At 42.2% G+C, this 25813-nt stretch overlaps 2 protein-coding genes across 4 annotated transcripts in view; one reads left to right on the top strand and one right to left on the bottom strand.

Moving 5' to 3' along the window:
- The window catches only part of MRRF (mitochondrial ribosome recycling factor), a 57783-nt gene extending 57068 nt beyond the window's left edge, over window positions 1-715 (bottom strand). For 2 of the 3 annotated variants that reach the window (XR_005718446.1, XM_040225044.1), the window contains exon 1: window positions 405-715. The gene's annotated coding sequence lies outside the window, so the exon portion shown is untranslated. The remainder of the gene's footprint in view (window positions 1-404) is intronic. The other variant, XM_040225047.1, reaches the window with a different exon arrangement.
- On the top strand, window positions 483-24107 carry RBM18 (RNA binding motif protein 18). Its single transcript, XM_040225048.1, has 6 exons — window positions 483-639; window positions 3612-3740; window positions 13169-13295; window positions 16253-16339; window positions 18269-18354; window positions 22090-24107. Exons 2-6 carry the CDS (start codon window positions 3628-3630, stop codon window positions 22247-22249), a joined length of 573 nt encoding a protein of 190 aa, XP_040080982.1. The 5' UTR covers window positions 483-639; window positions 3612-3627; the 3' UTR covers window positions 22250-24107.
- The last annotated feature ends 1706 nt before the right edge of the window (window positions 24108-25813 follow it).

Raw genomic sequence — 25813 nt, 5'->3', positions numbered from 1 at the left:
CATAGCGATACGACCCTGATTTTATTTCTCCGAGTTTGCATTTCTCCAGCATACGGGATTAGAAAAAAAATACCTATTCCCACAGGATTGTTCTGAAAATTAAATGTTCCTGCCAGTTAGCAGGCTACTAAATAGCTGCTACTATTTAGCAGCCCGGCTGCTATTTAGTAAGCCGGGCTCTCATTCTGAAGGTCCTTAGGTGACGAAATGAGCCCCGCCCCCAACCCGTGAGACTCGCTCGGATCGACAGGTCCCGCCCTGAGCCATAAAGGTCAAGCCGGATTTTAATGGAACGCGTCGGGGACGGTGTTTAGGCCCCCTTAATGTATCCCAGAGGCCCCTGAAGCGAGGTCTCCGGGACCCGGACCCCGCGCCCGCCTCCAGGCTGTGCTGAGGCCACTCACCAACTAGCGCCCAGATTACTAGGAAAAGACTCGCGCGACCACGGCGACGGCGGCGGCGGCGGCGGCGGCCCGGGCGTCGTGACGTCACGGGGCGGGGCGGTGGCGCTGGCGTAGTGCGTCACGGGCCTGGCAGCTTGCGGCGTTGAGGTGTCTACGCCTTGAGAAGGCCGTCGGGCCGCTGAGTCGGGACGTGCTTCGGGGGCATGAACAGAAGGGACGACGCCGAGATCGCGAGGTGAGTGTGACCGGGACAAGCCCCTGGCACGTAAGCGCCAGCCACGCGAGGGGTTCCCTAGAGGAGGCTGCCGTAACGAGACTGCTTCTCAGGCCCCGCCCCGGATTGTCCCGCCGCTGGCCCGGAAATAACAAGCCGAGTGATGACCCATCGCATCTGGGAATTTCGGGCGAGGGATCGGGAAGCCGGGATTCCAGGCTTGACCCCACCGTTACCGTTAGCTTTTTAGGAACAAGCGCCTTTGCTTCTCTGCTCTTCAGTTTCCCCAGATGACTGTTCGTGGCTTCCAGGATAGTTGTAGGTCAGCGTGGTGCGGAGGGGGGGCGGGGGACGAGGGGAGGTAGGTGGAAAAGCGTCTTGTGAACTCTTAATATAAGAGGTTGTCGCCATTGCAGACCCAAAGGCTTTTGATTATCGTATGCCATTCCGATCGCTCACCATACTTTACCGTTCCTAGGAAAGTCCTGTGCTGAGCTGTCATGCATGTTGTCATATTTAAGCCTCATAACAACTCTTAAGATAGGGATAATCATGCCCCTTGTATGAAGAAAGAAGAATCTGAGGCTCCGAGTGGGGAAGTGGCTTGCTTCATTCATTCATTCGGTAACTACTGAGCACCAGCCAGGAGACAGGCAGTGTGCTGAGTGCCGGAGATGGAATCCTCAAAATAAGCAAGGCCCTGCCCTCTAGTAGCTTGCATTCTAGTGAGGGAAGGGAAAAGTGAAGCAGTACATGACACATTTAACTGGTATTATATGGAAAGAAAAAGGTAGCTATCATAGAGACGAACAGGATGCCCTGCTCTATGAGGGAAAACTTTTCTAAGGAGGGGGACATTTAAGGGGTGATCATGATTTACTAAAGTCACAGAATAACTGGGTGCAAAAGCCAGGATTTGAGTGCCTATCTTTTGGTCCTCTATCCTGCACTCTTCCCACAAAAAAATGGTTGCTTGGTGTGATATTAACCCCTGTTCGTATTGTTCCTGTTTTTAGACGTGAGAAAATCAAAAGGTTCTATTAGTCAAGTTTCATCTCAAATGTCATCTCCCACAGACGTCTTCCCTTGCCCCTAATTCTAAAGTAGTCCATTCCTCCATGTCATATCCCTCTGCTTAACTGTGCTTGGAGCTCTTAGCACAAATTACATCTTGATTACTTATTTAGCTTTTGTCTCGTCCTGCTCCTCTTCCAAATATAAGCATCTAGAGGGCAGAGACTGCTTGTTCACTGCTCTGTCCCCAGTACCAAGGCACTGCCTGGAAAATAGAGGCTCTGTAAAAATATTTTTTGAATGAATGATCTGTAAGAAAGTAAAAGAAAAGGAAAGCGGGGAGAAGACAGAATGTTTCTCCTGTCCAGTTTCCACATCTGGGATTCTGTTCATGCCTGTTTTACCTTTCTCCCAGGAAGGAGCAAGAACTGTGTCTTGTTCATTTCTGTGTTTTCATAGCCAAGGTGTTAGCAGTTAGTAGTTACTTGACAGACAGAACAGAACAGTTTGAACACGAGAGTGATAGAGGAAGAAGCACCCTCAGGTAGGTGTATGTGTGTGTTAGTAAGTCTTGTCCAGCTCTTTGTGACCCAATGGACTGTCATGTCTGACTCTTTTGAGAGCCCATGGACTGTACCCCACCAGGCTCCTCTGTCGATGAAATTCTCTGGGCAAGAATACTGGAGCAGGTTGCCATTCCCTTCTCCAGGGGATCTTCCCGACTCTGGGATCAAACCCTTGGTCTCCCATATTACAGATGGATTCTTTACCATCTGAGCCACCAGGGAACCCCTGTGTGGGTGTAGATAGACACATTTAACAAACAATTACCTGAAGGTTACTATGGGCTTACTGTGTGCTAGCCTGTATAAGCTGTGCTGAGATAAATAAAAGTAATGGCAATGTTTGATATGTCAGCAGTTGTTATTAAGATACAGCACTGATCTTGGAGGCCCTCCTGGTTTTATATGACACATTTTCTGTACCAGGGAGTTCTAAAGTCTGGCACAGCCTTCCGTCTTCCCAGTCCTTTTGTTTTTTTCTTTGTCTGCCACATTATACATTAAAGCTTGATTTTACATCTGTGGTCTCATTTTTGATCTTCTCAACAACTCTTAAGTTATGAGCAGGGCGAGGTGTACTATGTAGAGATGAGGATACTGAAGCTAAGAGAGAAGTGGCTTCCTATGGAAAAACCAAAAGTTGAAACCCATCTTTCTGAGCTCAAGGTTCTTGCTCTTTCCATTACTGTCTCCATCATAACCCTCATCCTCCTTTTGTGACTGTGCAATGAGACATTTCAGGAACTAAACCTAGTAATAATTTAAGGTAAAATTAATTGAATGCTTCCCTAGGTGCCATGACTTGTTCTTAATGTTTTTGGTGTACCACCTCAGTGAATCGGCCCAGCTCTTGATTATCCCAATTTTACAGATGAGGAAACTGAGGCATCAAGTGGTTAAGTAACTTGCCCAAGTTTGCAGAACTAGTAAATGGGGGGCTGGAATAACTAAGGAGAAAGTTAGTCTCTTCTTCCCAGTGTCTCCCAAAATATTAAACATTATAAGAGCTAATTGATTACTTACTGTTGTTCTTCCATACCCATTCTCTTAAGTGTCATTAAGATTCTTTCTGGTGGTTTCCAAGGTTTATTTTGGGTGACAGTTGTTGAACTGGTGTGTCATGTAGCAACAGAGACTTTGGCCTCCTGCCCAGTCAGCCTCTGGCTTCAGAAGAGAAAAACTAGTTTCTGCACACAGAACCACACCCCTTTCATCTAAAATGGAAGCTTTTGCTCTCTGGCTGCTGGAGGAGCTGTCCCAAGGGAACTGGTGCTGGGGCCCTGGTTGTGGAATAACTGAGGGCTTTGAAGGGCTGCCCAGGACATGCCCTCCTTGAGTAAATGTTGAAATGAGTTCGAAGCCTCTTGTTCACAAAGTGTTGCTCCTTTCCTGTCTGAATGTTCATGTTTCCTTTAGTATTTCATAGGGATTGATGGAAGCAGAAACCAAAACTCTTCCCCTGGAGAATGCATCCATCCTTTCAGAGGGCTCCCTACAGGAAGGGCATCGGTTATGGATTGGCAACTTGGACCCCAAAATCACAGAGTAAGTCTAAGATATCTTAACTCATCACCTACAGAATTGGGATGCTCCTGGTGATGATATTCAGAAGAATTTTCAAGGGCTGTTGCATATATTTTGACCCTGTTAGTTTGTTTTTTTTTTAAATTACCTTTAAAGGGAATGTGATGCTGTTTTAGCCTGTTATCTTGTCATTTTTCTAACATTTGGACGCTTCTACTGCAAAGGCACAAACTTGAATACTCTGTAAACTATATATTACTTCTTTTTCCTGCTTGCCTAAAGATGTTCTCTTAGTTTCAACTATTTTGAATCTTTGTACCCACTGACGAGGAAATTATGTCCTAGAACCAGCCATGGGCATACTTTTGTTACCTCAAATGAAGGAACAAGCAGAAGTGTCAGTATTTTCACAAAATAGCAGAGAGATACAACTTGACTCTTAATTCGTGTTCAGCAGCCATGGAACCAAGGAAGTTCATAAGGGATCTTAGAAATATCCCAGTCCCTTTGGTGTTCATTCATTCATTCATTGAATGATTTGAGTACCCACTGTATGCCAAGTGCCATGCTAGGCATTTTTCAAAGGTTTTAAATCTGAGGAGCCATCTCTTGTTAAAGTACAGAACCTATATGTAAAAGAAAAGCTCGAGAACTACTCTGATTAAGGGGAGGACAAGGTGCTCCCCGTGCCTTTTGACAACAGCCACCCTTGCTTGGCGGAGAAGGCAGTGGCACCCCACTCCACTACTCTTGCCTGGAAAATCCCATGGATGGAGGAGCCTGGTAGGCTGCAGTCCGTGGAGTCGCTAAGAGTCAGACATGACTGAGCAACTTCACTTTCACTTTCTTACATTGGAGAAGGAAATGGCAACCTGCTCCAGTGTTCTTGCCTGGAGAATCCCAGGGACGGGGGAGCCTGGTGGGCTGCCGTCTGTGGGGTTGCACAGAGTCGGACACGACTGAAGTAACTCAGCAGGAGCAGCACCCGTGCTTGGGCAGTCACTTACAGGGCTCCATGGATGACTCTTGAAAAACCTCTGATCTGTTCCATTTCTTTTATCAGCAGATGAAACTGAGGTCTAAGAAATGGAAGTGCCTTGCCCATGATGACAAAACTGATTGAATTGTCTCAACTCCCCACTCTTTCCATTGTAGATATTGTAGTGGAAAGGAGTCTCTTAGCAGAGAGAATTGAGAGATTTTTCCTTAAGTAGGGACTGGTGGTGGTTGATGGCAGGAGATCAAAGGGGAGTGGATTGAGCTGTACAGGGTGAGTGCTTAAAGCAGGCATGGGGTATATCCTCAGTGCTGGAAGTAACTTCCTTGGTGATGGTGTTTAAAACATAGGGAGAAGAGACAAGGGAATCTGCTTGTTTGAGTCTGGGGGTCAGAGGAGGTGTATAAAAGGGTTGGGATTATAAGAGAGGAAAGAGATGTAAACTGATACATAAGGATCATGACAGTGTTCGGTTTCTTAAACCTGCTCAAGCTCAAATTGGCTCAGTGTAGGTGTTGTCTAGGAAATGTGGTATTTAAGAGGTATTGCCCCCTAATTATGGTACCTTGGTCACCAGGGCCCTTCAGTATAGACTGCATTTATTTTGGCGCTCTTTATGGCTTGTGGCCTTGAGGATGAATGTGTGAACCTGCCCAAGCTCTCAGTTAATGAGGAAATTAAACAGAGAAGCTGTTTCCATCATCTAAAACCCAAGCTGTGAGAGGATGCTCCCAAGAGTGGTTTCCATTCCCACCTCTGCTTGTCTGAATGGAAATCTGGAGCGTGGAAACAATGTCCATTGTTTTGGCTGCGATTCCCTGTAATGATACTCTTGTTCTAATTGTATCCTGCTGCTTGTCAGGAAGGTTCAAATGGGCAACTGCCACCTCAGTTTATGTCGTAAGTGGGAGTATGTGGGCGTTTTCTTTAGCTGAAGCATGAGCTGCACCAAAACCTCTTCCCCTGATGTCTCTGTTCTCTTTATATCCAGTACTCAAGATGCCAAGGACCAGACACCAAATCAGGGCCTTGCTGGCTCCCGCTGTGGGTTCCTACCTCTGTATCACCAGAGATCATTCCTACTGTCTTTGATCTATGGATTCCTTATCTTAAAACATTTTCTCAGTTAAACAAACTGATCTATTATAATGTCTTCTTAAAGATGTAACTACCAGTCGTAACTTACCAAATGTTTAGTGTGGCTTCATTTGGTTTACTTAATTACAGCAAAGAAACCTAACATTGTAGTAAGGTAGGTCTTATCTTGTAGAAATACATAATCTTCTTACAAGTTTCTGAAGTACATAAACTTCCAGACCCTGTTCCTTTCAAGGTGGGTGATGATGGACCTAGCCTAATTATTAAAGTACAGTTCAGTTCAGTCGCTCAGTCGTGAACGACTCTTTGTGACCCCATGAATCGCAGCACGCCAGGCCTCCCTGTCCATCACCAACCCCCAGAGTTCACTCAGACTCATGTCCATCGAGTCAGTGATGCCATCCAGCCATCTCATCCTCTGTCATCCCCTTCTCCTCCTGCCCCCAATCCCTCCCAGCATCAGAGTCTTTTCCAATGAGTCAACTCTTCGCATGAAGTGGCCAAAGTACTGGAATTTCAGCTTTAGCATCATTCCTTCCAAAGAAATCCCACGGTTGATCTCCTTCAGAATGGACTGGTTGGATCTCCTTGCAGTCCAAGGGACTCTGAAGAGTCTTCTTTAACACCACAGTTCAAAAGCATCAATTCTTCGGCGCTCAGCTTTCTTCACAGTCCAACTCTCACATCCATACATAACCACAGGAAAAACCATAGCCTTGACTAGACGGACCTTAGTCGGCAAAGTAATGTTTCTGCTTTTGAATATACTATCTAGATGATGTCATAACTTTTCTTCCAAGGAGTAAGCGTCTTTTAATTTCATAGCTGCAATCACCATCTGCAGTGATTTTGGAGCCCAAGAAAATAAAGTCTGACCCTGTTTCCACTGTTTCCCCATCTATTTCCCGTGAAGTGATGGGACCAGATGCCATGATCTTCGTTTTCTGAATGTTGAGCTTTAAGCCAACTTTTTCACTCTCCTCTTTCACTTTCATCAAAAGGCTTTTTAGTTCCTCTTCACTTTCTGCCATAAGGGTGGTGTCATCTGCATATCTGAGGTTATTGATATTTCTCCCGGCAATCTTGATTCCAGCTTGTGTTTCTTCCAGTCCAGCGTTTCTCATGATGTACTCTGCATATAAGTTAAATAAGCAGGGTGACAATATACAGCCTTGATGTACTCCTTTTCCTATTAAAGTACAATCATTCCCAAACATTGAAGAATGTTGAAACTTGTGTGATCATGTGGTACCCAGCTTATAGTTCAGTCTCAGAAAATATTACTTGAACCCACATCTCTAAAAGTTCGGATGTCATGCTATACAATTTTTCAGAGCAGCCTCCAGTTTTTGTAGTTAATTGGACACCACCACAGATCTCTCCTAGTTCGTGCGGTTTCCCTCTTGACAGACCCTTCTTATCTCTCTCTCCTACCCAAGTCCCTACTCTGTCCCATCCCTCTTCCTGTTATCGTATACACTGATTGAATGTCCCTCCTACACAGATGTTCTCTCACTTCTTGTTAGAAGACAAGTGATGGTATATATTTACTGTCATGAGTGGTTGGCAGTTAAAGCAAAGAACCTTTTCTACTCAAGTTTTTCAAAGTTTGCTGCTGCTGCTGTTGCTAAGTCTCTTTAGTCGTGTCTGACTCTGCGACCCTGTAGACAGCAGCCCACCAGGCTCCCCCATCCCTTGGATTCTCCAGGCAAGAACACTGAAGTGGGTTGCCATTTCCTTTTCCAGTGCATGAAAGTGAAAATAATTCTGTTCATCCCACATGTGTGTGCCCAGTTTTAATCCGAGTCCTGTTCAAGTTATAGTAGGATGTCCATCAGCCTGTTCTCAATAGAATGTGCATTGCTGACTGACTGTGAGCACTCTGATATTCTGTTTACACTGTAGCCTCAGTACAGACCGCTTTAGGACTATGTTCCATGTCAGCAGTGTCTGTGTAACGATCTGGACTTAAGGGAATGATGACATACTCTTAGTTTTGGAGGTAGCAGGTTGCATGCCTCTGTTCATTCCACTGCATTCTGATTCCTCTCAACTATAGTATGTCTGATATTTCTTAACCTGTAAAGTGAGACTGTTCAACTGAATGTCTAACAGTCCACATAACTGGACAGTCGTAACCAAAAGCATCCTAGTCTAAGTTTTTCAGTGTAAGGACTTCTTTTAAATGTTACGGGGCACAATCTAACTGTAAGAGTAAAAATAACAACTTTAAACATCACTACTAGTGCCTTCAATAGAGAAGGAACAAGTTACTGTCTTTAGACATTATCTATTTTCCATACCATGGTTTCTTCTGAAAGGGTTAATACTGCTTTCTTTTTTAAATACCAAATGTACCATATAGAAAGCCAAATTAATAGCCACTGCATTATGCATAAGAAGTATGAAAGAACAAAGTCAGCTGAAATTGTAAAAGAAAGGACATTCCTGATGGAAGGTGAATCATAACTAAAAGAATACCAGTATTGGGTGAGTAGAACATCAGGAAGACCTTTTTGACTAAGACCTTTTGTTAAGTCACTCAAGTCATATCCAGCTCTTTGCAACCCCATAGACTATAGCCTGCCAGGCTCCTCTGACCATGGAAATCTCCCGGCAAAAATACTGGAGTGGGTAGCCAACCATTCTCTTCTCCAGGGGATCTTCCCAACCCAGGGATTGAACCTGGGTCTCCTGCGTTGCAGGCATTTTCTTTACCATCTGAGCCACTAGCGAAAGGGGAATTTTAGTACTAAATGATAATGAAAATAGTAGTTGGAGAGAGAGAATGCCATCAGATTGAGACAAGATCTGTAAAATTTATTCAAACAAGTTTGAATTTTATGCATCAATGGAAGAGACTCATGTGGGTGTTTGGCAGGAAACTGACATCATGAAAGTGACGTTTTAGTAGGAAAATCAGACACCAGTGGTAGGATGAACAGGAGGGGCAAAGACAAAGATGCTGATTAGCTACAGACCTTCCATTAATATCACCCAGATAGAGACCGTGATCTTGGAGACCAATGGGTAGAGTCTGAGAGATGAGGGAAGTGACTGAAGAGGAGCTAAGAAGAGCTGAAGACGATCACATTGTTTCTTGCCTGAGAAATGGAAAAGCATCATGTCCACATTGGCCAGTGGAATAGCTGGAGAGGGCATACTTTGTGGGGAGGAAGACGTCAGCCTAGGGTATTTAAGTAAACTTAAAAGCAGAGGAGAGGCACCTGGGTGGAAATGTCCTTCTGATGCAGACTTTCAGAGCTAAATGCAAGGGATCATAAATTCGTGAGCGTGTAAGAACCATACTTCCCCCTGAACACACCCCTGATTCTCCCAGCTCTTTCCTTATATTCCCATGCTGCTGCTTATGCTGACCCATGTTTCTTCTTATGGTTTGGTTTGCATGAAACAGCCTTTACTATTTGCTTATTCAAATTGGAAACAAAGTAAGACCATTTAATAACATATAGGGCATGGACTATAGAGACCCACCACATAGTAATTTCTATAAGTTCATCAGTTCAGTTCAGTCACTCACACACCAGGCCTCCCTGTCCATCACCAACTCCCGGAGTTCACTCAGACTCATGTCCATCGAGTCAGTGATGCCATCCAGCCATGTCATCCTCTGTCATCCCCTTCTCCTGCCCCCAATCCCTCCCAGCATCAGAGTCTTCTCCAGTGAGTCAGCTCTTCACATGAGGTGGTCAAAGTACTGGAGTTTGAGCTTCAGCATCATTCCTTCCAAAGAAATCCCAGGGCTGATCTCCTTCAGAATGAACTGGTTGGATCTCCTTGCAGTCCAAGGGACTCTGAAGAGTCTTCTTCAACACCACAGTTCAAAAGCATCAATTCTTCGGCGCTCAGCCTTCTTCACAGTCCAACTCTCACATCCATACATGACCACAGGAAAAACCATAGCCTTGACTAGATGGACCTTAGTTGGCAAAGTAATGTCTCTGCTTTTGAATATGCTATCTAGGTTGGTCATAACTTTTCTTCCAAGGAGTAAGCGTCTTTTAATTTCATGGCTGCAGTTACCATCTGCAGTGATTTTGGAGCCCAAAAAAATAAAGTCTGACACTGTTTCCACTATAAGTTCATAGTTTTCTCTAAAACAAATTGAGCATTAAAATCAATCTTCAGTGTCGTTTTGTTGACTTCCCAGTACCTACAGTATCGCATTAAATTCCCTCACTTAGCACAGGTCTTTCACAACCTGTCTCCCTGCCTGCCTGTCAGCCTCCTCTCTTACTATGTAAGAGCTCACACCCTCTGCTGATGGATTGGTCTTTTTTGCCATTGTGTCTTCACACAGGGTATTCACTAACCACCACCTTCTCTGTGTAGTAGGTCCTCTTCATTTGTGTGCTCACATACATACCTCTGTGTGCAAGCTTCATTGTTTGACTACACATCTCTCTCCTCGAACCAGAATGTCGGGTCTTTGAAGACAGAGACCTAGCTGTGTTCATCTGGATAGTTAGTCCAAGTGCCTAGTACAGTTTTTGACACATTAGAGATGTCTGTCTTAATCCAGTTCATACAGATGAATTCCCTCCGTGCCATCAGGCAGGAATGCCATTTTAAAAACCCATTTCAGACTACACTAATAGCGGTGCAGAAGTATCTGTGGGACTGGTGTACCAGTTCTTCAACTCCTGAGGCTGCAGGGCCCACATTTCATTAAGTGTAGCAGGGCTCTGATGAGCAGCGGGCCCTCCTGTGCTCTGATAGCAGATGAAAGTGCTTGCAGATGTGAAAGCAAGAGTCTTCAGGCTTTTTTCACTATCAGAGCTTGCAGCCCCCATCTCCAGGAAGCAAAGTAGTAAACACTTCATTCCTTTTGTTTCGGTGTTCCGACAATTTCAAGAAATTATCAAACAAGAAAAGAAATCCCGGCGAAGTTGAAAGACACAGACCTAAGCAGATGTTCCTGGAATCTTAAGGTCGCTCTTCTCGGGCAGAATGCATTTGTTAGCTTTTCAAAGAATAATCTGTCAGAAGTTTGTTTTTTTTTTTTTTTCCCTGAGTAAATTAAAATTCATTTCCTAGGAAATGCCGATCGCCTTACCTTCCTGCTATTAAGCAGAATGGAGCTAATGAAAAGATGACTAGCCCACAGTGGCCTTAGGTTGTTTAAAAAAAAACAGGTTTGACCCACCATTCATGGCAACTGGTGCTGTGTTAAGGTTTGAATGGGTATAGTAGGTGGAAGATGCAGCTGTGAATGAAAAACCCTGAGAGATTCTTCCAGCCCATCTGTCTATGCATTTGAGAGATATGCTCTTGCCGTAAGCATGTTCAGAAAATCAAATAAAACCAGAAATTTGCACTTTAGGTCTCCCTTGCCCCTGAAGAATCACCTCACATGCTCTCACTGGCAGCTGAGGTATCAAGATGGGAATTAAGAATTTGGAAACTAGAGGGTTACAGTTCTTTCCTCTTTCGAAACAGGTCTAAGACCAGATTAATATCCACAATATGCCTTGGGATCCTTGCATCCTGTCCCAAAATAAGACCTGTATTATGTCTTTCCTGGTCCACTGTGTCAGGCACCTGATCCAGGATAATGGGCTTGCTTATTGGTGTGCATTAGTCTCAAATTCAGTGTAGCTTATGATCCATTTCATATCTTTCTGCCTCCCAAAGGAGATTCATACTCAAGAATAAAATCTTGATGAGTTTCTCCTAGAAAACAATGTGAATATAAATGCGGCTGTAACGACAGCTTTACTGACTCCCTGTGGGGTAGAATTCCCAGTAATAACAGATTTAGCATGTGGGCTGATACCTTTTTAGTATCACAGGGACAGCATTGTTTAGAGAAAGCCTTGACTCCATTTGAATAGCGCGGAGGATGCCAGGAGGAAGGCCAAAGGAAAAGGAAACGGGAGAGCGGTTGGTTTGTCTCACCCTCACATCAGATGACAGGAAGTCGGGATTGAGATTGGCCACAGCAACCTGTTAAGGCCACATCTGTTTGAATAACTTAAAAGCTCTATAGAAACCAAATAAGTTTTAGGGAAAGGAATCCAAGAAGAGGGTGAGGGGCAGAGTGGCAGTCGAGAGCTTGGGGTGTACCTCCTGCCAGGAGTAAATGTCTTTCTTACCCATATATATTCTCTATTCGACCACACATGAATTGTGTTAAAGTAGCAGAGGTTGGGGAGTTAGCCACAGTGGGATGATCTATAGGACCAGCCAGATTCCGGGCCTTCCTGGAGCTGGTAAAGAATCTGCCTGCAATGCAGGAGAACCCAGTTCGATTCCTGGTAGCTCAGCTGGTAAAGAATCGGCCTGCAATGCAGGAGAACCCAGTTCGATTCCTGGGTTGGGAAGATCCCTTAGAGAAGGGATAGGCTACCCACTCCAGTATTCTTGGGCTTTCCTGGTAGCTCAGACAGTAAAGAATCTGCCTGCTGTGTGGGAGACCTGTGTTGGATCCCTGGGTTGGGAAGATCCCCTGGAGGAGGGCATGGCAACCCACTCCAGTATTCTGGCCTGGAGAATCCCCGTGAACAGAGAAAAATGGCGGGCTACAGTCCATGGGGTCGCAAAGAATAGGACACAACTGAGCGACTAAGTAGATTCCCCTGCTCATGTGAGACCGGCCTGCATCATGTTGCAGTTCCACACGGTCCTGTCGTTCAGTTGCATCAGGGGTGGAAACTCTTGGCCGCCATCATGTTGTGGTTCTACACGGTCCTTTCATTGAGTCGCATCAGGGGTAGTAGAGACTCTCAAGCACTTACAGAAGTGCCACTTGCTGTGGTTTGGCGCTTGGCAGAGTTTATCTCAAGTGCAAGTAGGAACTCATGATTTACTGTGAGATCCAATGGGGAAGTCTTCCGGAATTGTTTTCTTGTTTGTGTGAATGTGTAAGTGTTACTTTGTTTATTTTTGAGGTAGGGTTGGCTTTGGGAGTGTGGGTGTGTGTTTCTGATGGAGTTACAGTTATTCACAAATACTGTGTCATTGCCAAGAAATTAAAAATAAATAAATCGACACTATTTTTGAACTTTTCTCCTAAAAAAGAAAAACAAATGGTGCTTTGTGGGCCAGACAGCTGTTTGTTAGGTGCGGTGGGTTTTTCTGTTTGTTTGTTTGGTGTTTCTGTGCTGGACAGATGCAGAGCCATGAGAATTCTAGTTCCCATTCCAGATACAGGCAAACAACTCTGGTTGCCAGATAAACTAACGGTGCAGTTTGGAGGAGAGCCGGCAAGGCAGGGGAGAGGGCTGTGAGGTTTTTGTCCCTGGGGTAAATTATCTCCTGCTTTTATCTCGTGCTCAGGCTGAGTGGCCAACCAAACTCCCAGAGCGTCTCAGGGGCTGTTCTTTCTCCACAGATACCATCTCCTCAGGCTGCTACAGAAGTTTGGCACGGTGAAGCAGTTCGACTTCCTCTTCCACAAGTCAGGTGCTCTGGAGGGACAGCCTCGAGGGTACTGTTTCGTCAACTTTGAAACAAAGCAGGTAGCTGAGCTTCTCCCCCTTGCCCAGTACTTAGCCTCTCGTAGTTAATCTTTGCAGCCCTCCTGACTGCTCGAATAGCAGTTCCTTGTGGGCAGGAGCCTGACTCGCCCTCATATGCTGGGCTCTGAGTCCTAAAGGAGACCTTCAGTCAGCAGCCGAGTTAGCGGCCAGCTTTCAAAGTCTGCCCTTGGCCGGCTGGCAGGCTGAGGCTGCTGACCTACTTTCCTGACCAGATGCTTTGGGGTGCCCACACTAAGCACATGGATGTCCTCCTCCCTGTTCTCTTTTGTTTGGTTCTTTCATGGCTGGCCAACAAAGCCGCCTTTTCTTTCAGAGTTTGGCCCCATGGTGCAGAAACCCTCCCTGTCTGTGGTGAGCCACCCACAAACTCTCTTTTATTTTGATTTCTTAAAAATGTATCCTCCTCCTCAACGTCTCTGAATAAATGTGGACAAGTTTGAATATACACAGAGAAAGAGAGCGCCAGCTTCAACCATGGTGTGTCCACGAATCTACTATTAAAATGTAGTCCTGAGAGTGGACATGTGTTGATAAAGGACTTGAATTTGAATGTTACTAAATATAGACACTGTTTATAGTTCTGTGACTTTATTAGTGATATGTGAGAATGTTGCCTAGTTTCTGTTTTATTAATGATAATTGTATTCAGATATTTTTCCTATAAAAGTAATACTTGTTTCTTATAGATGAAATATAGATAAATAATTTCATATATCAGTCTAAAACCCAGAAATAATCAGTTTTCAATATTCAGTTATATATTTTTCTAGTCTCTTCTGTCTTCACATTCACACACACATTACATAAAATGACAAAAACACATGTGTGCAATTTAAAAGAACACATACATGTATAGCTTTTAACACACAAATAGGATCGTGTATCCTACTTACCACTGAAAGTAAATTAAAACTTTTTTCTGTCATCCAGTACATATCAGGATAACATTCTGTATCATATTGTGGTTTCACTGGTATAGCTATAGATAGATGTAAAAATTCACTGATCTATAATACATTTTATTATTTGGACCTCAGTTTAAAAACTAACCAGCATCATCTTTGATGACTGCATAATATTTTATTCTGTGAATATGTGATAAGTTACATATCTAACCTCCAAATGTGTAAGCAATGTGGTGAACATCTCTAGCTCTATGTGAATATTTACTGTATTCATGGAAATGGAGTGGTTGTCAACAAAGGCCATGAATTTTTTCCTTAATATGACTGGCAAATTGCCTTCAAGAAATAACATGTCAGTATGTTCTGAGACTATCTGAGAATATCATTTGTCCTACCAGTGCTGGGGATTTCTTAAAACTTTCCTCTAATTTTTGCAAATGTGATAGGCAATAAATGATACATTATTGTTCTAATTATTCAAGGCTTTTTCTTTTTTTGAGGGAACTGAAAGTGTGCTCTACATAGTTCATATTTTAAAATACTTAATTCTTTCCTGATGATAGAGTGTGTTGAGGATTTTTACATGACCACTAAAATCATTGGTCATGTTGAAGATAGATGTTGGTTTAAAAACACTACCCTAGAAGTTACAAAGATTATTTCTAGCTCTTTTATTTGTTAACTTTGGGCAAGTCTAATTATTTTGACCTCAGTTTTAATCTAAAAATGGAAATTAAAAATACACACCCTCCTTACCTTTTAGGAAGTTGAGAGAGTAGGTGAGGGTTCATATGAAAGCATATTTGGCATTTAATAATACTGTTGGATACATGAATTTTGGAACAAGTTAGAAAGATAGGAAATTATTTTTAAAACTATTTATTACCTGCTGGCATCTTATGACTATTGATGCTACAGAATTAACAGTGTCATATAAATTCTAGCTCACTAAGTGAAACTTAAAAGAAGAATAAAATATCTCCTCTGTCCCTCTAACTCTGCATGCCATAGTGAGGCACAGGTGCCAGTGAGTATACCTGTTGAATATCATACTGGCAAGACCCAGAGGAATAAGAATCACTGGTAAAACCAGACTAGAATGTCTTATGCTGAGGCCTCGGACTCCCCTTGTTCCTCTTCCTGTTCCTTAACAGGCTCTTCACTCCCAGTAAATGTGGGTAACACTTGGCCGAATGCCTCCTGGATACAAATGGAGCAGAGGAGGCTTGGCAGGATGGAAAAGTACAGCCAGGCTTCCTGGGAATGTCCTCGAGTGCCTATTATCCAGCCTCAGGAATTCCTTTCAACCTCGTTGCTCCCGTATCTGATGGGGAAAGGGTCAGGGAACTTCTGGCTCTGAAAGCCAGGTGCAGAGATTGGCTCACACAGATACCTTGCTCATAGCCTCTTTGACTCACTCCTGCTTTTTCCGGCCTGGTTTCCTTCACTCCCATATCCTTTGAAGCCCTGTAGCTTCACTGTAGCTCACTTTGGATTCAGAGTGTATCGGCCCTGGTCCAGGATATAGTGTCAGAGTCCCCAGGAGGAGTACACTTTCTTGACGTAGTAGGTGTTCCTCTAACTTACAGAACTGTGTAGAAAGATACCACCCAGTAGGAGCAACACCGTTAGCTGACGTCGGTTGAGGGCACACCACGTGGTCCATTCTTTACATGTGCCCTTCTGCTCCTCTGACCACTTCGGAACAAGCAGTATCCGTATTGTGCAGGCGAAAAAGCTAATATCCAGAGAAATGAAATGACCTGTTAAATATTATACTGCCAGTAAGTGGCAGAGGCAAGATTTAAATTTTTGTTTGACTGAGTTTACAAAATCTCATACCCAGGGAGGATTTAAATTTTTGTTTGACTGAGTTTACAAAAAGTCTCAGACCCTTTTTATTATTCTGCCTTTTTTTTTTTCCACTTATAAATCCTTTGCCACCTGTTTACCAAAACAGTAAGAAATTCAGCCATCAAAGCTAGTGAGACATTTGAGTCTTCTACTGACATTAATCCCTTTCCTGAACAGGAAGCAGAACAGGCCATCCAGTGTCTCAACGGCAAGCTGGCCCTGTCTAAGAAGCTGGTGGTGCGCTGGGCGCACGCTCAAGTAAAGGTGAGTCTAACAGGCTAGAAAGACTGCATCAGCTTGTCCTAAATGAGTCTTTGAAAAGACAGTTGTCCACTCGCCCATTTGCATCCCAGCCTCTGCACATCTGGAACAACCACACGCTGGTCTCCTCCTTGTATTCACCATGTGTGTTGCCAGATTTTTCTTTTGAGAAACATCTCAGGAGGGATTAAGTTCCTTCGCCGTTTCCCTCCACATACCCACAGATTCTGTTTTTGATTGATTTTTCCATGTGACTGATGTGTCTACTCAGACCTCTATCATTTACTTATTTATTTTTTTTGGTAGGGGTTCTTTAGAGGAAAAAAAATGTATTTATTTTTTAAATTAGTTGCTTTAGGCATTATTAGACTCTTCCCAGCCTCTCAGTTCTGTGGCAAGTTTGAATTGTTTATTCTAAATACTTGAGAAATGGGTAGTTTGTAAGAGTGCTTAAAGCACTGGCATTTCCTTACTCGAGAGATTTTGAGTTATTTGTGGGATTTGCAATGCCTGTATTGACTCCAAGGCCCAAGCAGTGGTGAACTGCTATGTTTATCTCCTAGTTATTCTCTTGGGAAAATGTGCTGGAAAAGCTACAACCATTAAAAAAGAAAAAAGAAGGAAAGAATGGTATTCTGTTTCAGCCAGCACAGGTGAAGTATGCGTTTACACTGGAGCAGTCCAAAGTTGATTCTCTTCTTCCTGCACTGTGGTCTTAACAGACCTGCCTACAAAGGTTTGTGACAACCAGATTTGGAGCCTCAGTCTTTATAAATGACTGTAATGTTTGATCAGAGACTCCACTCAGCAAGCTCCCCAGAAAAGAGTCCCCAAAATAAAGACATTTGAGTTCAGTGTCGAAGCTCAAAAATAGATTGCAGATAATTTGGATCTTTATGAGTACTTCAGGATTTCAGGTAATCACAGAGCCTTCTCAATTTCCAGGAGCCATCACCTTAAAAATAGAAACAACAAGGAGAATTTCTAAATGCTTTTTTATTCAAAAGAAAATCAAGTCTCATTTGCCAGACTGGCTGTCATCTTCTCATCCTACAACTCACTGAAGAGATCTGCAGGAGAAATAAATCATGCTTCGTTCTGTCTTTCATTTGAGAATCTCTGTGCCCTACATGTCTTTTTGACCAGAGACTCCTGATTGCTCTTTAACATTGTATTTACCTTTCAAAAGAAGTACATAATTATCTGACATCAAATAAACTGTACTTTCCTGGAGAATGTTTTCTGTATCAGTGGCTGAAAGCCATTACTAGTTCTCTTCTCCACATAAACCTGTGAAGAGTTGAATGTTATGGTTGTTACTTTGCAGCAATCAAGCAAACTTTAAAATGCTTGGAGTAAAGTGAAATAACTATTGGAAGAAGTGATATGTGACAGAATCAGAATGTGAGAGGGCATTCTTGCTGTGTAGCTGTACCATCTCTGAATTTAAAGGTTGAAATTCTTTCTCCACCAAATAAGGAGGATTAATGAGTAGATGGGGAGCCTCATCTAAATTTCTTTTTCTACATTTATAACCTTTATGCTAAAGCTGGACTTCTGCATTAATTCTGAACACAAAGCAGACCTAAGATTGTCTAGAAATAATCTAACAATGGGCTTCCCTGGTGGCTCAGTGGTAAAGAATCTACCTGCCAATGCGGAAGACTCGGATTTGATTCCCTGGGTCGGGAAGATCCCCTGGAGGAGGAAATGGCAACCCTCTCCAGAATTTTTGCCTGGGGACAACCCATGGACAGAGGAGCATGGTAGGCTACAGTCTCCATGTGGTCACAAGAGTCAGACAGGACTGAGACTGAACACACATATTGTCTGAGGATACGCTGATGAGATTAGGGTTTCTGAACACATGCATTACAGTAAAGGGCTGGTTTCTGCCTGGGTGGGGTAATTTGCCTTTTTTCTTACTTTCAGAGATACGATCATAACAAGAATGATAAGATCCTTCCAATTAGTCTTGAGCCATCCTCAAGCACTGAGCCTGCGCAGTCTAACCTAAGGTAAGAAGGTGTCCTGTAGGAAGACAAAAGTATTGCAAGAGCTGGAGCCATTTCTTCATTCTGGCACTAGAAACCCTTCAGACCCTTTAGAGTGAAGTCTACTAACTTTTGCCATGCTGAGAGATGTGTCCAGTTAGTTTCCAGAATGTATACATGTCACCTCCCTCCATACCCCCAAGAGTGTGTACCAGCTATTTACACAGTTCATACACACAAAAGAGGCTGGGTATACCTACCACATACCAGCTATTATACTTGGCACTGGGAACACAGAGGTAAATCAGATACAGTCCTTGCTATAAAACAAGCATTTTAATAAGGCCTGATTATCTTCAACGTTTGTCATTATACACTAATTCCTCCCCAACTATGAGTTCCTTTATACAGAATTTGGGTTTGCAGCACTTTAATTTTATCTACCATTTCAGCAAATGTAACAGTTTTGGTTCCAGTATGTACAAATTGTCAGTTACTTCCTTGGAGTTAATTCAAAACAGAAGGAGTTGAGGGTTGAATAAAGAAAGGGGAAGTTAAGGGTGAGCAGAAGTAGAGGGGTTGACTTTGCACCATAGCCTAGGGAGAAATGTTAACAAGAACAAAAGCTGAGATTTATGGAGCTTACTGTGAAGCGGGCTCTGTGCTAAACACTTTACATGCTGTATGTCACTGAAGTATAAAAATTCTGGTGAAAGTACTTTGTATTCATTTTATAAAAGAAGAAACTGAAGTTCAGGGAGGTATCTTGGCCAATATCACACAGGTCGAAAACTAGCAGCACAGATTCAAAGCCAGGTTTACTGAACTTGAGAATTCAGTCTTTCAGTTACTGCTTGCAAGAAGCTCCAGGCTGTCAGTGCAGGACTGCAGTTCTAACACCTGCTCCAAGAAAAGGCAAAACATGTAAAAGAGCACCAGCCTCTCATGCATCCCAGATCGACACATCATAGAGTCAGGAAAGTGATACCTGTTTGGACAGAGGGCTAGGGTAAAAAAAAAAAAACTTTTCTGTATATTATCTGCACCAAACAGAAGAGATTTACAAGCATCTCATTAAACTGCAAGGAAGGGTGATCCTGAAATGTTCCCAGGAGTAATAAAATTGATAGTTAATTTTATAGTTACCAATTTGTCTAATATCATTGATGTTTTCTTAATTTTGTGCTGCTTTATTTTGTACTCCCCCAATTTTTTTTAATTAGTAACTTCAGTAAGTTCACTAGGAGCTTATTTCAGCTGTCCTGTTTCAGCTGTCCTATTTTCCCCTTAAGATTAAACCTCCTCGGTCACTATGGTTTCATGGAGGTTTTCGTAAATCTAACTCCTCCTGGAAACAGACGACCGCACTGATGCCTGGTGATCTCCATGGTACTGTGAATGTGTCTTTCGTTTCTTTCACTCTTTGTTCTTTTTACTAAATGATCTAGCCTGGTGTTTTCCATTTATCTTTTAATCCAGAGAATCTCAGCTTACGTGTTTTGATTAACATCTATACCTAATTAGAGAAGGTTGTTTTCCCTGGGACTCATACAGAACGGATGGCTGGCTGTTAATTTTCCATTAATGGAAAAGGTGTGGAATGCATTTCAGTGAGACTTCAGAGTTCTTTTTTATGGCAACTAAGTTTTTTAATTTTACGTTGCCCCCGTAAAATCTTGAGTATATGCAGATATATGCTTTTTGAGGATTTCTTAAAGGCTATGTATACATTCCCTCCCAAGTTTCTATCCATGACTGTAGACTATTGACAGTGTCAAAGTGGAAACTAAAGGAAGCCATAAGCCAAAAGATACTCTCGTTGAGTGTGTTGCATCCTGACCTAGGGATAGTGGTGTCCTTGATCAGAAGGAAATTCCTCACAGCTTCTGCAGTGTCTCCTCACCCCTTCTCTCTAATACATGGCTGCTCAGCTCCCAGCCTAATGAAGAGGAAAAAGCAAGGGCTTTGATGATAAACTGGGCTTGAATCCTGGCTCCACCATTTGTTAGCTGTGTGAACCTTGGGTGAATCACTACCCTTCTGCATTTGTTTATCTATAAAATGTGGTCCATGTAGTCAAAGTTATGGTTTTTCCAGTAGTCATATGTGAGAGTTGGACCATAAAGAAGGCTGGGCGCCGAAGAATTGACATTTTTGAGCTGTGATGCTGGAGGAGTCTCTTGAGAGTCCCTTGGACTGCACAGAGATCAAACCAGTCAATCTTAAAGGAAATCAACCCTGAGTATTCATTGCAAGGCCTGATGCTGAAGCTGAAGCTCCAATACTTTGGCCACCTGATGTGCAGAACTGACTCACTGGAAAAGACCCTAATGCTGGGGGAAATTTGAGGGCAAGAGGAGAAGGAGGCAATAGAAGATGAGATGGTTGGATGGCATCACTGACTCAGTGGACATAAGTTTGATCAAACTCAGGGAGATAGCAATGGATAGAGAAGTCTGGTGTGCTGAAGTTCATGGGGTCGCAAAGAGTTGGACACGACTTGGTGACTGAACAACAAAAATGTGGTTGATAACCCTTGAAATATTATTGCAAGGATTAGAAACAGTATAAGTAAAATGCTGGGCACACTTCTTGGCTCATTGTAAGTACTCTGTAAATGATAGCCTAAACACATTTGTCAGTAAAAAGGGACTTCGTAGGATTTCCGGGATGTTTTTTCCATTATTATTCAGTGATTCAGAAGGTGGTACTGTATAAGAAAGAGTTCATAGTATGGCTCTGGAGTCCAGCTGTATTCAAATCTCAGCTCTTCCACTTTACTAGCTATGGGCACTAACCTTTCTATGCCTTTTTTTCTTTGTCTGCAAATGAAGAATATAACCTACATGAATTATTTCTTCTATTTTTTATTGTAAATAATATAGCATTTACGCATAATATACCATTTACCATCTTAACCATTTTTAAGTGTACAGTTCAGTGGTATTAAGTACATTCATAATGTACAACAATCACCATCATCCATCTCCATAACTCTTTCTCTCTTGTAAAACTGAAGCTTTATACCCATTAAACAATCACTCCCCATTCCCACCTCCCCCAAGTCCCTGGAAGCCATCATTCCACTTTCTGTCTCTGATTTTGACTGCTCTCTTAAGTACTCCATGTAAGTAGAATCATACAGTATTTGTCTTTTTTGTGCCTGGTTTGTTTCACTTAGCATAGAGTCCTCCTGGTTCTTCCATATTGGAGCATATGTGTATACCACATTTTGCTTATCCATTCTTACTTCAGTAGACACTTGGGTTGCTTCCACAGTTTCTCTGTTGTGAATAATGCTACCATGAGCATGGGAGTACACATCTCTCTCTCTCAGACTCTGCTTTCAATCCCTATACAAATTATCTTTGAGTGCCTACTGTCTGCAGGTACTAAGGTGCTGAACAGTGTTGGTGTCTGAGGTTTAAGTGTAACAATATACAAAGTATTCCTAACAGTGTCTTACAGAAAAAGCTTAATAGATATTTCACCCTTGATCTCTTTCCTAAAATAAGAACAATTATTTTCGTGGGGGTTTTTTTTCTCCCAAATAAAACTGTATTCCTTTTGTTGTTCTTATTTATTTATTTATTGGCTGCACCCGGCAGCTTGTGGGAAGTCCTGTTTTCTAAGAAATGTTTGTGTTTGAGTGTCTTGTTGCTTCTCTGATATGCCTGAGAGCCACAAAGAAGATGAAATACATAGGTATTCTCTGAATGTACACAGGCCCACTCTGATGCTCTGCTGCCCTTTTTCCAGTGTCACTGCAAAGATCAAAGCCATCGAAGCAAAGCTGAAAATGATGGCAGAAAATCCTGATGCAGAATATCCAGCGGCGCCTGTTTATTCCTACTTCAAGCCACCAGATAAAAAAAGGACTACTCCTTATTCTCGAACAGCTTGGAAATCTCGAAGATGATGGTTATGAATGACTGCTCTCCACACCTGAGGCCCTCTGCCCTTGTACTTGTAGCTGTGAGCAGTACTACCCGACAGAGCAGCCACATGTTAGCATTTGGTAACATAACATTTTTGGATGTCCTCCTTATGGATATTTCTTCCCTGAAGTATGTGTGGAATTGAGCATCATCCAGAATAAATAGGATTTTATCCAAAACTGTGACTTGAATGCTGGGATGCTCTAGTTGGCTCATTTATTTGGATTTGTAACTCCAGAAACATTATATAGTGTGCCAGAAAGAAAGGGAAACACAAAGAACGTTATCATTCAAATCAGGAAACTTAATTTATTAAGAGCTGTCTTTAAAAAAAAAAAAAATTTTTTTTTTCTGTGCTCAGTTGTCTTTACGACATAAAGAAAAAGTAAGAAAACAAGGAGGGAAGTAAGAAATTTTGAATCATGCTTGAAAGTGCTGTTCCAGAATTTTCTGTGGAAATCCCTCCAACTGGACTGAAAAGAAAAAGTTCTTGGCAAAAAGAGCTGGTTCTTTGAGCAAATGTTGTGGTAATCTGTTTAAAAATTATGCTTATTGTTTCAAAATCCCAATTAGGAAAACATGGTGTATATCTTTAAAAAGTGTTTGCGTCGACAAAACTGTAGACCGAAATTTAGCACTTTGTACCACAGCAGAAGTCCTGTTTGAAAATCCAACTTGTATTCTATCATGATCATTTTTTTAAAAAGTTAAATATTCCTGCCTTCTATAATACCAAATGTCATTATTAGTGTGGGACTTTTAAAGTTGCATTTATTGCATGAGATTGTTTTTAATAGCATGAGAATGTTCTGTTTGGAATTATATCATGATCAATCTAAATAGAAAAGCTGATATCTTTGAAAACTTAAACATTGATTCTCTATCAAACTTATACCTTTATTAATAATTGTGTAGGGGTCTGAGTAGAAGAAATTGTCTTGTGTGGGGTGCGATGGGGACACACAGTGGACATGGAAAATCAGTGGAGCAGACGCTGCTCTGGCACCAGGATTGTAATGACCTCATGTTTTATGTGGTTTATAAAGGCTTGAAAGATTGCATGACTTTAAAACAGTTCTTCATTTGTAGAACCTACTTCTCAAATATTTTTTGCGACTTTGAACATTTTGAATATAAAACAGAGGAAGAAAAACAACCGATCTGGGAGTCTGTTTCCGTCAGCAGCGTTGGTTGGTCATTTTGGTGCCAGGTGGACAGACTGTTTCACTGGGCAGTTTCATTGCTTCTTTAGCATGTAAATCATTTTGTTACTCAAGGTGCCACTCTTAGCGATTACAACTGTTTACTGTCATTGTTCCCAGCAAGAGGAGGCTCTCATTGTAGGAGCTTAAGTCTTCCTATGAGCAGAAATGAATTTAAGACGCTTGAACCAAAACTTCAGCATAGTGAAGTGTTATAATTCACAGAAGTGGTTCAGAGAAATTCCTATCACCTTTCCCAAGGTAAAACTTTCAGATATCTTTCAATGTTATTCTGCCTACAAAACTCAAGAGCTCAGTGTAAGATGCAAGTAACTTTCCTTCTGTTTGGGGGATAGTTCAGGGAGGTGGGAGCATTATCTCCCATTTTTCTGGTGACTTCTCTAAGAATACAGAATTCACCATTTTACCCTTGAGGTCCTCTAAGAGTTATGGTGGAATAGGACTTAATGCAAAATAAATAGTCTTCTATTTTTAATAGGAACTTAGAAAATACTTAACTTTGGATTATCTAGAGTTGTTTCCTTTAGAAACCAGAGCTATTTATTTGTATTTAAAGCAATGTTTATTATTTGTACCGATTCTTACTCCTTTGTGTGAATAAATGCAAGACAGTGTCTGTGGTTGTGTCTTCTCTCGGTCCATCTCCTGCACTGAAGACCGCAGCTCTCTGGGAGGCTTGTTCTTCCTTTGGCCATGGAGGGGTCCGGGCAAGGTGCTGCTTCTAAGTGCCTTCTCTGATCCCAGAGGCAGGTCTCTGCACCCTTTCTGCCTGCCTCCTTCTGTTAGAGATGAGTAAAGAGACTAGCTGTTCTCACTGTACATCTAACTGTTCCCAAGAAAGTTGTTAATGGAAGGCCCCTGAAGTAGGAAAATGTGTTTGGTCCCTCTTTCAAAGTAGGGTTTCAGAAGAATAAAGGTATGTGTTATAAATATGCTGAAAGCAGTTTGGTTAAAGGTTTGTTAAATATGAGTGTTAACTTGGTAAACTCCTTGTTATGAGGTTATCTGTACTTTAAAATTATTTGTGGGCTTACTGTTTTGCTAAAATTATGTCACAGTTTTGATTTTTACAAGAGTGAAGAATTGAGAGGCATATCTCCTTAATCTCAGCTCTTCTTTATCCCTAGCAAAATATAACCCTAACCAGTAGACCTTCTATAACTGGAATCTCAATATTAGGAGGAAAAAAATCACATGAAAGATTTTTCAAAGCGTATCAAAAATCAACAGCAGCAGTTTTATAAAACCAGATATTCTAGAACTGTTCCCTTGTCTATTAAGGCATGTACAGATACCTTCTAAATCACCAAGTATATCTACATTTTTAATACTACTGTATAAAAGAATAAGATTAATTCTTACCTTACAAGTTAATGTTAAGTAGTTCCTTTATGTAATCATTATGTTCCTAAAAATGATTTGATTCTACCATATTTATCCTTGATGTCTCTTTTTCTCTCCTGTTCCTTCTACCCAGTCCTTGAACAAATCCTGTCAACTCCACATTGAAAATACATCTTGAAAAAAATGTTAAAAAACCCTCATCTTGAGTCCAGTCATTTTACTATTGCAGTACCTGCCTAATTATCTCCCTGCTTCCACCCAGTGCCTCCACTTTAACCAAAGCAGTCCTTTCTCCCTCTGAGCGTGTCAGTCCCTTCCATGGGCTTTCTGTCACACCTAGAATAAAATCCAAAGACCTAAATGACTTGTCACTGACAACCTGCCTGACCCTGTAAGCCTCTTATCCCTTTTGTTCACTGTGCTCCTGCCTCAATGGCTTGGCTATTCCTTGAGTGCTAGGAGGTCCTACTATGAGGCCTTGGCACTGGCTGTTCACAGAGTCCATTCCCTTATTTGTTCAAGTCCCTGTTCAAAGGACCGTGTTCAAGAGGCTACCTGACCTCCCTATGTAAAATTAGCCCTGTCACTTCTAATCACTCCCCATTCTTCATTTTCTAAATGGTCCTTGTCACTACCTAACATCCTATACCAAGTTACTTTCTCTCACACGCACTCTCTCTTTTTTTTTTTTTTATTAGAATGTAAATTCCCTGGGAGTAGGAACCTCTATTCACTGCTATGTCCCAACATTGAAAACCGTGCCAGGTAGGGACTTACTTGAAGTCCAGTGATTGGGACTCTCAAGTTCCCAATGCAGGGAGTACAAGTTCAATCGGTGGTCAGGGAATTAAGATTCCATATGCCACACAGTGAGGCCAAAAAAAAGAAAACAATGCCAGCTGTGTAATAGATGCTTAATAAATATTTGTTGATGAAAAATCAGAATCGTGGTACTTGAGAACTGAAGGGTCTTGAGAG

The sequence above is a fragment of the Oryx dammah genome, unplaced genomic scaffold (assembly GCF_014754425.2).
Source record: "Oryx dammah isolate SB20612 unplaced genomic scaffold, SCBI_Odam_1.1 HiC_scaffold_25, whole genome shotgun sequence".
NCBI classification, from domain to species: domain Eukaryota; kingdom Metazoa; phylum Chordata; class Mammalia; order Artiodactyla; family Bovidae; genus Oryx; species Oryx dammah.
This window is presented reverse-complemented; position numbering and strand designations above follow the sequence as displayed.